Consider the following 12,627-nt stretch of genomic DNA (forward strand, 5'->3'; position numbering starts at 1 on the left):
CCCAGAGCAATCTATACCTTCAACACCATCCCGATCAAAATTCCAATGACATTTTTCAAAGTGCTGGAACAAACAATCCTAAAATTTGTATGGAATCAGAAAAGACCCCGAATCACCAAGGAAATGTTGAAAAACAAAGCTGGGGGCATCACGTTGCCAGATTTCAAGCTATATTAGAAAGCAGTGATCACCAAGACAGCATGGTACTGGCACAAAAACAGACATATAGACCAATGGAACAGAATAGAGCCCAGATATGGACCCTCAACTCTATGGTCAAATAATCTTCAACAAAGCAGGAAAAAATATGCAATGGAAAAAACAGAGTCTCTTCAATAAATGGTGCTGGAAAAATTGGACGGCTATATACAGAAGAATGAAACTCGACCATTCTCTAACACCATACACAAGGATAAACTCAAAATGGATGAAAGACCTCAATGTGAGACAGGAATCCATCAAAATCCTAGAGGAGAACATAGGTAGTAACCTCTTTGACATCAGCCACAGCAACTTCTTTCAAGATACATCTCCAAAGGCTAGTGAAACAAAAGCAAAAATGAACTTTTGGGACTTCATCAAGATAAAAAGCTTCTGGGGCACCTGGATGGCTCAGTCATTAAGCATCTGCCTTCAGCTCAGGTCATGATCCTGGAGTCCTGGAAACGAGCCCCACATCGGGCTCTCTGCTCCACAGGGGGCCTGCTTCTCCCTCTCCCACTCCCCCTGCTTGTGTTCCCTCTCTCATTATGTCTCTCTCTGTGTCAAATAAATAAATAAAAATTTTTAAAAAAAGATAAAAAGCTTCTGCACAGCAAAGGAAACAGTCAACAAAACAAAGAGGCAACCCACAGAATGGGAGAAGATATTTGCAAATGACACTACAGATAAAAGGCTGGTATCCAAGATCTATAAAGAACTTCTCAAACTCAACACCCAAAAAACCAAATAATCAAGTGAAAAAATGGGCAGATGACACGAACAGACACTTCTCCAAAGAAGACATACAAATGCCTAACAGACACATGAAAAAATGTTCATCATCATTAGCCATCAGGGAAATTCAAATCAAAACCAGTTAGAATGGCAAAAATTGACAAGGCAAGAAACAACAAATGTTGGAGAGCCTGTGGAGAAAGGGGAACCCTCTTACACTGTTGGTGGGAATGCAAGTTGGTACAGCCACTTTGGAAAACAGTGTGGAGGTGCCTCAAAAAATTAAAAAAGAGAGCTACCCTATGATCCAGCAATTGTACTCCTGGGTATTTACCCCAAAGACACAGATGGAGTGAAAAGAAGGGCCATATGCACCCTAATGTTCAAAGCAGCAATGTCCACAATAGCCAAACTGTGGAAAGAGCTGACATGCCCTTCAGCAGATGAATGGATAAAGAAGATGTGGTCCATATGTACAATGGAATATTACTCAGCCATCAGAAAGGATGAATACCCAACTTTTACACCAACATGGTTGGGACTGGAGGAGCTTATGCTAAGTGAAATAAGTCAAGCAGAAAAAGTCAATTATCATGTGGTTTCACTTATTTGTGGAACATGAGGAATAGCATGGAGGACACTAGGAGAAGGAAGGGAAAAATGAAGGGGAGGGTAATCGGATGGAGAGATGAACCATGAGAGACTATGGACTCTGAGAAACAAACTGAGGCGTTTAGAGGGGAGGGGGTCGGGGGATGGGCTAGCTTTGTGATGGGTATTTTTTTTTTAAAGATTTTATTTATTTATTTGACAGAGAGAGACACAGCAAGAGAGGGAACACCAGCAGGGGTGTGAGTGAGGGAGAAGCAGGCTCCCAGCTGAGCAGGGAGCCTGATGCGGGGCTCAATCCCAGGACCCTGGGATCATGACCTGAGCCGAAGGCAGATGCTTAACCAACTGAGCCACCCAGGCGCCCCCAGCCAAAACAATCTTAACAAAGAAGAACAAAATTGTAGGTTTCTTACCTCCTGATTTCAAACTTATTTCAAAGCAACAGTAATCAAGAGTGTGGTACTCAAAAGAATGAAATGAAACCAATACCTCTACCATATACAAAAATAAATTCAAAATGGGGATGCCTGGGTGGCTCAGTCAGTTAAGTGTCTGCCTTCAGCTCAGTCATGATCCCAGGGTCCTGGGATCAAGTCCCACACAGGGCTCCTTGCTGGACGAGGAGCCTGCTTCTCCTCCTGCTTGTGCTCTCTCTTATCTCTCTCTCTGACAATAAATAAAATCTTTAAAAATAAATAAATAAATCCAATATGGATTAAAGACTTGAATATACAACCTGAAACTATAAAACTCCTAGAAGAAAACATAGCCAATAAGCTCTTTCACAATGGTCTTAGTAATATTTTGGGGGGCCAGTCTCCTTAGGCAAGGGCAACAAAAGCTAAAATAAACAAATGGGATTACATCAAACTAAAAAACTTTTGCACAGTGAAGGAAAGCAATAACAAAACAAAATGGCAACCTACTGAATGGGGAAAGATATTTGCAAATCATATATCTGATAAGGGGTTAATATCCAAAATATGTAAGGAACTTACACAACTTAATATCGAACAACCAACCAACCAACCAGATTAAAACATGGGCAGAGGACTTGAATAGACATTTTTCCAAAGAAGACATACAGATGGCCAATAGGCACAAGAGAAAATGTTCAATATCACTAATTATTGGGGAAATGCAAATCCAAACTACAGTGAGGTATCACTTCACATCTGTCAAATTGGCTATTGCCAGAAAAATTAAAACAACAAGTATTAGCAAGGATATAGAGAAAAAGGAACCCTCATACATTTGGTAGGAATGCCAGTTGGTACAGCCACTCTGGAAAACAGTACGTAAGTTCCTCAAAAACTTAAAAATAGGGGAGTCTGTGTGACTCAGTCGGTTAAGTGTCTGACTCTTGATTGTGCCTCAGGTCATGATCTCAGGGTCCTAGAATCAAGCCCCCCATTGGGTTCCACACTCAGCAGGGGGGCTGTTTTGAGGATTCTCTCTCCCTCTTCCTCTGCCCCTCCCTCCACTCATGTTCTCTTTCAAGCAAATAAATAAATCTTTTTAAAAAATTAAAGATATAACTACCATACAATATATCAAAATTCTACTTATGGGCATTGACCTGAAGAAAATAGAAACACCAATTGAAAGAGATTATGTGTGCTCCTATGTTCAGCGTCACATTATTTACAATATTATTGTAATTAAATAATCGTACTTATTTACGTATCTTAATATGGACGAAACCTAAGTGTCCACTGATATAGATGGATAAAGATGTGGTATATACACGCAATGAAATATTAGCCAAAAAAAAAAGAATAAAATCTTGTCATTTGTGATAACATGTATAGACTTTGAAGGTATTATGTTAAGTGGAATAAGTCAGACAGAGAAAGACAAATACCATATGATTTCACATATACATGGAATCAAAAATACAAAACAGTCAAACAAAAATAAATGGAGACAAACTCATAGATACAGGAAACAAACTGCTGGTTACCAGAATAAGGGGTTGGGGGCAGGACAAAACAGATGAAGAGGATTAAGAGGCACAAACTTCCAGTTATAAAAGAAGTAAGTCATGGTGATGTAATGTACAGCAAAGGAAATACAGTTAATAATATTGTAAATAACTTTGTGTGTTGACAGATGGTAATCAGACTTATTCTGGGGATCATTTGATAATATATAAAAATAATGAATCACTATGATGTACACCTAAAATTAATAGGATATATTGTATGTCAATTATATTTCAATAAAAAAATAAAGGTGTGGTACTGGCATAAAGACATATGGACCAATGGAATAGATTACACAGCCCAGAAATAAACCCTCACATATTTGGTCAAATGACTTTCAACAAAGTATCAAGACCACCCAATGGGGAAAAGACTGTTTCTTCAACAAGTGGAAGAGGGAAAATTGGATATCCACATTCAAAAGAGTGAAGTTGGGAGTCTTACCTTACACCACATACAAAAATTAACCTAAAATGTACCAAAGATCTAAATGTAAGACCTAAAATTATAACACTTTTAGGAGAAAACAGAAGGAAAAGCTTCATGACATTGGATTTGGCAATGATTTTTTGGATATAAAATCAAAAAAGTATGGGCAACAAAAGTAAAAATAGATAAAATGGACTACATAGAAATTTGAAATTTTGGTGTATCAAAGGACACTACTGTCAGAGTAAAAAGGCAACCTATAGGAGAAAATATTTGCAAATCACATACCTCCTAAGAATTCAGTATCCAGAATATATTTCTAAAGAACTCTTAAACCTCAACAACAAAACAAATAACCGAATTCAAAAATGGGCCAAAGACTTAAATAGACATTTCTCCAAAGAAGATATACAAGTGGTCAACTAGCACATGAAAAGATGCTCAACATCACTAACCTTTAGAAAAATGCAAATCAAACCTGCAATGAGATATCACTTCACACCAATGAGGATGACTACTCTTTAAAAAATAACAAAATAGCAAGTGTTGGTGAGGATGTGGAAAAATTGGAAACTTTGTGTATCACCAGTAGATTTTAAGATGGTACATACAACTGCTGTAGAAAACAATATGGCAGGGCGCCTGGATGGCTCTGTCATTAAGCATCTGCCTTTGGCTCAGGTCATGGTCCCAGGGTCCTGGGATCGAGCCCTGCACTGAGCTCCCTGCTCAGCGGGAAGCCTGTTTCTCCCTCTCCCACTCCCCCTGCTTGTGTTCCCTCTCTTGCTGTGTCTCTGTCAAATAAATAAAATCTTTACAAAAAAAGAAAACAATATGGCAATCCCTCAAAAAATTACCATATGATCTTGAAATTCTGGGTATATATCCAAAGGACTGATCTCAAAGAGATATTTATATACCCATGTTGACAGCAGCATTCTTCACAACAGCCAAGAGGTAGAGTCTCCATCGATAGATGCATGGGTAAATAAAATGTTATACACACATACACAAAATGGAGTATTACTCAACCTTAAAAATACGGAAATTGTGACATATGCTACAACATGGATGAACTCTGAGGACATCGCTAAATGAAGTAAGTCATCCACAAAACAAAAACAAAAACAAAAAAACAAAACTGTATGATTCCGCTTTATACAAGGTATGTAGAGTCAAGTTTATAGAAACAGACAGCAGAATTGTGGTTGCCAGGGACTGCAGGGGGAGCAGGGAAATAGGGAATTGTTTAATGAGTACAGAGTTTCACTTTGCATGATGAAAAAGTTCTAAAGACTGTGCAATAGTATGAATGTACTTAACATTACTGAACAACATGTAAACTTAAAAATGATTAAGATACTAAATTTTATGTATATTTTACAACTAAAAACAATTTTTTTAAAAATGTTAATTATAAAATCTAGGTTGTAGATAAATGGGTGTTCACTGTAAAATTCTTTCAATTTTGCTGTATGTTAGAAAAAATTACAGACCAATTTCCTTGATAAACAAAAGTCCTAAATACAGTATTAGCAAATGAAACATAAAGATATAAAAAGGAAGATTCATCACAACCAAGAGTAGTTCATTCTAAGAATGTAAGAATGATTTCATATTAAAAAAAGTAATTCACATTATCAGAATATTTTTGCTCCATGCAAAATGATTTTTAATTTCTTTGGATTTATTCGACCCATCGACTACTTAGAAGTGTGTTATTTCCAAAATATTGGACTTTTCAGATATCTGTTATGGATTCCTAACTTTATCCCATGATAATAAGAGAGCCTTTTTGTATGATTTGAATCTTTTCAAATTTATTGGGACTTGTTTGATAGCAAACAATATGGTTTATCTTAGTAAATGTTCTGCGTGCACTTACGAAGAATGTATATTTTGCTATTTTTAGGTGGAGCATTCTGTAAATGTCAATTAGAACAAGTAGGTTGATAGTGTTATTCAAGTCTTCTTACATCCTTTCTGATTCGCTAGCTTTTCTATCAATTTTTTGAGAGTGTGAATGTAGAATTCTTCTAAAATAACTGGGTTTGCCGACTTCTCTTTGTAGCTTTTGCTCTGCGTATTTTGAAGTTCTGTTATTAGATGCATAAACATTTAGATTGTGGAGAAAGAAATTTTTTTCAATAGAGCTAGGTCAATTGTTCTCCACCTGGAAGAAATTATCTTTACCCTACTTCACATTACATTTTTTAAAATTTTTTTAGATGGATTGTAAACCTAAATGAGAAAGGAACAATTACCGAGCTCTTGCAAAACTGGCGTAGTGACTAAAGCTACATATAAACCTACCCTATGACAAGCACCTTCCTAGGCTTATGCCCCAAAGAAAAGAGTGCATACATCCACCAAAAACATGCATAAGAATGTTGGAAGCATAATATTCCATTGTGTATATATACCACATCTTCTTTATCCATTCATCTGTCGTTGGACATCTTGGCTCTTTCCACAGTTTGGCTATTGTGGACATTGCTGCTATATTATGCAGCCATCAAAAGGAATGAGATCTTGCCATTTGCAACGACGTGGATGGAACTGGAGGGTGTTATGCTTAGTGAAATAAGTCAATCAGAGAAAGACATGTATCATATGACCTCACTGATATGAGGAATTCTTAATCTCAGGAACAAACTGAGGGTTGCTGGAGTGGTCGGGGGTGGGAGGGATGGGGTGGCTGGGTGATAGACATTGGGGAGGGTATGTGCTACGGTGAGTGCTGTGAATTGTGTAAGACTGTTGAATCACAGATCTGTACTTCTGAAACAAATAACGCAACATATTTTAAGAAAAAAGAAAAAGAAGATAGCAGGAGAGGAAGAATGAAGGGGAGTAACTCAGAGGGGGAGATGAACCAGGAGAGATGATGGACTCTGAAAAAGAAACTGAGGGTTCTAGAGGGGAGGGGGGTAGGGGGATGGGTTAGCCTGGTGATGGGTATTAAAGAGGGCACATTCTGCATGGAGCACTGGGTGTTATGAACAAACAATGAATCATGGAACAGTACACCAAAACAAATGATGTAATATATGGTGATTAACATAACAATAAAAAATTTTTAAAAAAAGAATGTTGGAAGCATCTTTACTGATGAAAGCCAAACACTACAAACAATCCAACCTATCAAAAGGAGAGAAACAAACTGAAGAATAGTCATACAATAGAATAGTACATAGCAGAAAAAAGAATGAACTGATACCCACAACATGGATGATTTACAAAAGTATGATGTTGGGCAAAAGAAACCAGAACAAAAAAAAAAAAAAAGAGGATATTTATACAAAGTTTAACAACTGGTAAAACTAATTTATGGTGACAAGCGTAAGAATAGTAGTTATTTCTGGGAGTAGGGAAAGGTTATAAGGAAACCTGGTTCTATTTTAATCTGGGTTGTACCTACATGAGTGTATATAAATGTAAAAATTCATCAAGCTGTACATTAAAGATCTGTGAACCTTATTTTATGTATATATTATATTTCAAGAAAGAAAAAGGGATTAGTTATTAAGAGAGTGAAAAGCAAACTAACAGAATAGTGATGTGTGTGTGTGTGTATGACAAAAGATTTATAACCAGAATACATAAAGATAAAAAAAAATCAATAAGCAAAAAACATACCACTGAATAGGGTGCCTGCGAGGCTCAGTTGGTTAAGTGACTGCCTTCGGCTCAGGTCATGATCCTGGAGTCCCAGGATCAAGTCCCGCATCGGGCTCGCTGCTCAGCAGGGAGTCTGCCTCTCCCTCTGACCTTCTTTCCTCTCATGCTCTCTCTCTACCATTCTCTCTCTCTCTCAATAAATAAAAAATCTTTTAAAAAAACAACAACAACATACCACTGAATAGAAAAATGCCCAAGAGATATGAACAGGCACTTTACAAAAAGGGATATCCAAATACCCAATAAACATGGGAAAGGTGCTCAACCTCATCAGTCAGAGGAATACAAATTAAAACCACAATGTGAGGCAACTACACATCAACCAGAATGACAAAAATAAAAAAGGATTATACCAAATGCTGGTAAGGCTGTGTGAAAACCCTCTCTCATTCACTACTGGACAGTTGAATGTAAACTGGTTCAATTACTTTGGAATCACTTTGGAAAACTGACAATATCTAGTAAAGCTAAACATAGGAATATTCCTTATCAAAGCCCAAATAGAGGAGATACCTATAAAAAGCGAACATTAACAGAGCATTTTAAAAAGTAACTATTGCAAGATTAAGATTAGGCTATTTTTTATTATCCTTCTTAGCACTAGAGCTATGAAATTTAAAAAAATGAATTATTTTAAGTGCAATGTATCACAGTAGATGTATTGGTGGCCTAAAAAAACAATTCATCACTGTTAATATCTCAATAAATAACTGAGGCCAGAAAATTGAAATGAACAATATTTTATAAATAATTCATTTTCACAATTATCAACAGACCTCAATGCTGTGAGCCCCGCAGGGACAAACTAGAGAAAAGCCTGGCCAAATGCCAACAGCTTCACCTTTTTGCTGAGATTCATGTTCTCCATCTTAGCCTTCAGCAGCTTCATCTTATTCATAGTTATTGAATTTTCAATTATCTGTTGCCCAGAAGGAGAAGGCTCAATTTCTTCATCTTCATCCGTATACAAATTATACACAGACCCACCACTGCAAAGAAAGCAATAATTACTACTGAGATGTTTCTGATACCTGCTCAATGACTAAAAATACTTATGTGCAATAGAAACTATACAGATGCTGCTAACGGTAAAAAAATAAATCTTGTCAATGTAAATTCAAGGCAAATGTATTTCAAAAAATATACTTCTTAGAGGAAAAAAATAAATATGGATAAATACCATGATCTAGCATGACTGACATATCTCACACAGCTAAGCTTTTCTGAAGTCAATATACCACAAATGAAGGTCTTAATGGCACCCACTACTTCACTCCCACAGAAGCAAAATCCATCTTCACAAAAATGCACTGATTTCATTTTATCAGCCAAGGCTGATAATTGTGAAACCTAGACCACAGGCTGATCAGAATTCCATTTAACCATAATGAAAAAGAAACTGACACAGAGTCCAGATTTTTATTCATCCTGAGAGGATTTTCACTAAAAAAGAACTCACACAGGTATCATTAGAACATTATCTGTTCTTAAAGAACAATGAAAAAATAAGAATAACAAGATTTTTTTCAGCGTTTGTAAGTGTAACCACCTAGAACGGCATGTATTTTAAAATGAAAAAAGAAACCCCAGTCAAGTCATGACACAAATTATTACACATGTAAAACAACTGAATTACTGATCAGTCACCATGACATTTATTCATACCTTAACATAATGATTATTTGGAGCCCCTTCTCTTGGACTGCATAATATACTGGCACTTATCACACTATCCTCATATTTATACTTATATGTCTATCTTTCCTTCTCACTCCCCCCATATGTAAGCAAGATGAAAGCAGAAATTAGGCCTTATTCATCTTCTTAGTCTCAGTGCCTGGCACAGTGCTTGGTGCATAGCCAATAAATGTTGAAATAAACACAAACACTAGTGAAATTTCACTCAGCTTTTTCAGTAACAGTAAAATTACAATGGTAAAGGTTTAGGATAAACACAAGTTCAGCATATTTGTAGAACGACTAAGATTTTAAATAGAGCAGACTAAGAATAAGTGTTGATCACCATGTCTGATTTACTTACAGAAGAACTAAAGTATGTATCTCTGCTAATGTATGAGCGTTAACAAAATTTCCTGTTCTATATGGTTGTAAGAAATGGAAACAATTTAGGATAACCTTAAATAATAAGGGCATATTCCATACCACTTCTGAAGCACATACCACCACCACACAAAGACAAAGTACATAATGGATAGCCTCATCCTTAAAACTTTACATGGTGAAAATGATGACATTTTGAAATCATAGATTAACTACGTGCATAGCAGGTATGGGCATCAGAAGGAATGATAGCGGGAATATGTCTCCATAAGCAATTTAGTCCCTCGTGTTTGACTTGTGACCATCACTTGTACCTACTGTAGATGCCTACCACAGTATGAAAATTGACACAATGGGAACAACACTAAATTAATATTGCTATCATTTACTGAATGCTACTCTGCCAGATACTTTTTACATGCTATTTCTAATCCTCATAAAAACTATGTAAGGTGATATTATATCTCATTTTATAAATGAAGAGACGGCAGTTGAGAGAGGTTTTACTAAACCTGTAAATGGTGGACTTAAGATTCAAATCCCCTGCCTCCAAAGTCTACTCTTTATACTATTTCCTGTTGCTTCCTCAGGCACCAAACAACAGACTTTACTGCATTATGCTTGTGAACCCAAATAAGTGATAGAACTTACAGTATGTGAGGGCTCTTGTATCTGAAAAGGAGGGATGAGTGGAGATTTTTGCCACTTCACCCTTGGAGTTGAAAGGAATGACTCTAGTATATTCTATCCTTGGTCATCTTGCAGTATTTTAAGTACTTCTCTCATACATCCTATGGTTATTTTAACTTTACATACCCATACTGAATACCAAAAGAGGTTTCTGACTCAACTTTCCCGTCATAAAAAATTGGTCCTTTAATGTTTTCCCATGGAAAACAGTATGTCTGTGTGCATGTGCTTGCATGCACACGTGTATGTATATATGTGTATTTTTTAAAGTACAATCATGATAACTATTTCAGTGGATGTATTTTTGAGGGTAAAAACATGCTTTTAAATTCACCTAATTTTTTTCAAAGAACCACATTACTGTGTTTTCTCTCACAGAACAGATTTAGGAGATCAGTTAAAAACCAATTTTTTTCAAAATGGAAAAATGTAACTAGACTAGGATAATGTAGTAATTTATAAACTTATAAATATTTTTCATATTTAAATGTTCTAAATATTTTCTTAAGTTTCTAGATATTTTCTTGAATGCTGTATTTAACTTTTTCTAAATCTTTTAATCTAATAATTTGATTAAAGAGCAAAAGATGGGCAAATGAATATTTATTACAACATGAATATTGTTCATCCAGAAGCCAAGTACTCACGTGACTTTCACAGACAAGTTACCATTTAATTAAAATTGTCTTGCATTGCCTCCTTTTATTTCTTCCCACTTAAAAAAGCAGTAAGGTGGCATCATTAACTATAAAGATTTAAGACTAAAAATGACTGATACTAGATTTGTACCAGAATGAGTTAAATTAGCACCCATTCTCCCTGTTTCCTCCCTAGAGCAGGAGTTGGTAAACTATGGTCACAGGCCAAGTTCATTCTACCACTTACTTTTGTGTGGTCCACAAGAATGGTTTTGACACTTCTAAATAGTTGAAAAAAATCAAAATAATATTTCATAATGTTAAATTATATCCAATTCATAGTTGTGTCCATAAATAAAAAGTTTGATTAAAACACTGCCACCCTCACTGGATCACGTGTTACAGATGCCGGCTTCTGCACTGTAATGGTAGAGCTGAGCAGCCACATTAGAATCGTATGTGGCCGTCTCACCACTCTGCACTTCGGCTTGGCACACTACAAAGCACACTGGCACAATCATAATTCCACAGCATTTTGAGTGCCATGTGTATCATTGTACCATGACATTGACACACACACACTCCTAACATGTCAGAACAAGAAGCGTGAACTTCGAATGCCGCGGGTTTAAGGCTCAGTAGAGAGTGGACTGTTTGACCGTCAGTTACGTGCGATTACATAGCAAAGTATTGTGTTCATTGTGCAATGACACTGTGGCTATGCTAAAGAAAAACCACTTATTTGGACACTACCAGACTAAGAACTCATCACACTATTCCCAATTTGCAGGAAAGTGTCAGAAAAGCTGCAAAAATTTAAAATGGCATATCTCATCAAAGTAGAATTTCTTCGCAAAAAGAAAAAATGAAAATGAAACTGCAACCAAAATAAGTTTCCGAGGGCCTAATTTACTAGGTAGTAAGAAAATCTGTTTGCCAACAGTGAATTAATTAAACTATGCTTGATCACAGCAATTGAAGAAATGTGTTCAGAGAAAATAAACTTGTTTAAATGAAGACTACCCCTTTGGCAAGAACAATTTCTTGAAAAATTGGTAACAATGGAAGCAACAACAATAGACAACTAAACAATAAGGCAATGATTTGGAGTTCTGTTCCTTGGCTTTTGATGAGTCGACATAAGTTATTGGTACTGTTCAGTTGTTTTTGTTTATCAAGGTATCAATACCAACTTTGAAGTTACTTAAGAATGAAGCCCCTATGAATAGTCTGCATGAAACAACTACAGGTAAGATTTTCAAAAGAGTTGCTAAAACACTAATTCAGTACAACTTGAAGTGAAATCTCCTACAAGTGATAGAGTAAAAATATGTGTGGAACAGAAAAAAAAACAAGTTGGACAAATTTACAAAGCTAATGAAAAGCTAAGGTGTAAAAGACTATGGTTACTCGCTGTATTATTCATCAGCAGGTATTCAGGGGTAAATATTTGAATCTATTATGTATTCTTAAACCAGAAGTGTCAACAATAAACTTTTTTGGTTCACGGACTTAGCCATGAGTTCAATGTCTTGACTATAATAGTTTTATTATTATTCTTTTAAGCTCAGGGCTAACATTGAGTTTTTCTCAAC

General features: G+C 36.1%; 1 protein-coding gene across 8 annotated transcripts in view; it reads right to left on the reverse strand.

Moving 5' to 3' along the window:
* ZFAND4 (zinc finger AN1-type containing 4) overlaps positions 1-12,627 on the reverse strand; it is a 100,227-nt gene that overhangs the window by 30,229 nt on the left and 57,371 nt on the right. For all 8 annotated transcript variants that reach the window (XR_003210024.2, XR_012381746.1, XM_025881076.2 and 5 more), the window contains one exon: positions 8,485-8,632. Coding sequence is in view for 6 of the 8 variants with exons in the window: in XM_025881076.2 (XP_025736861.1) it covers positions 8,485-8,632 (148 nt within the window). In the remaining 2 variants the exon portion in view is untranslated. The remainder of the gene's footprint in view (positions 1-8,484; positions 8,633-12,627) is intronic.

Source organism: Callorhinus ursinus, unplaced genomic scaffold (assembly GCF_003265705.2).
Source record: "Callorhinus ursinus isolate GAN/ISIS: 27379988/994484 unplaced genomic scaffold, GSC_fseal_2.0 scaffold20, whole genome shotgun sequence".
Lineage (NCBI taxonomy): Eukaryota > Metazoa > Chordata > Mammalia > Carnivora > Otariidae > Callorhinus > Callorhinus ursinus.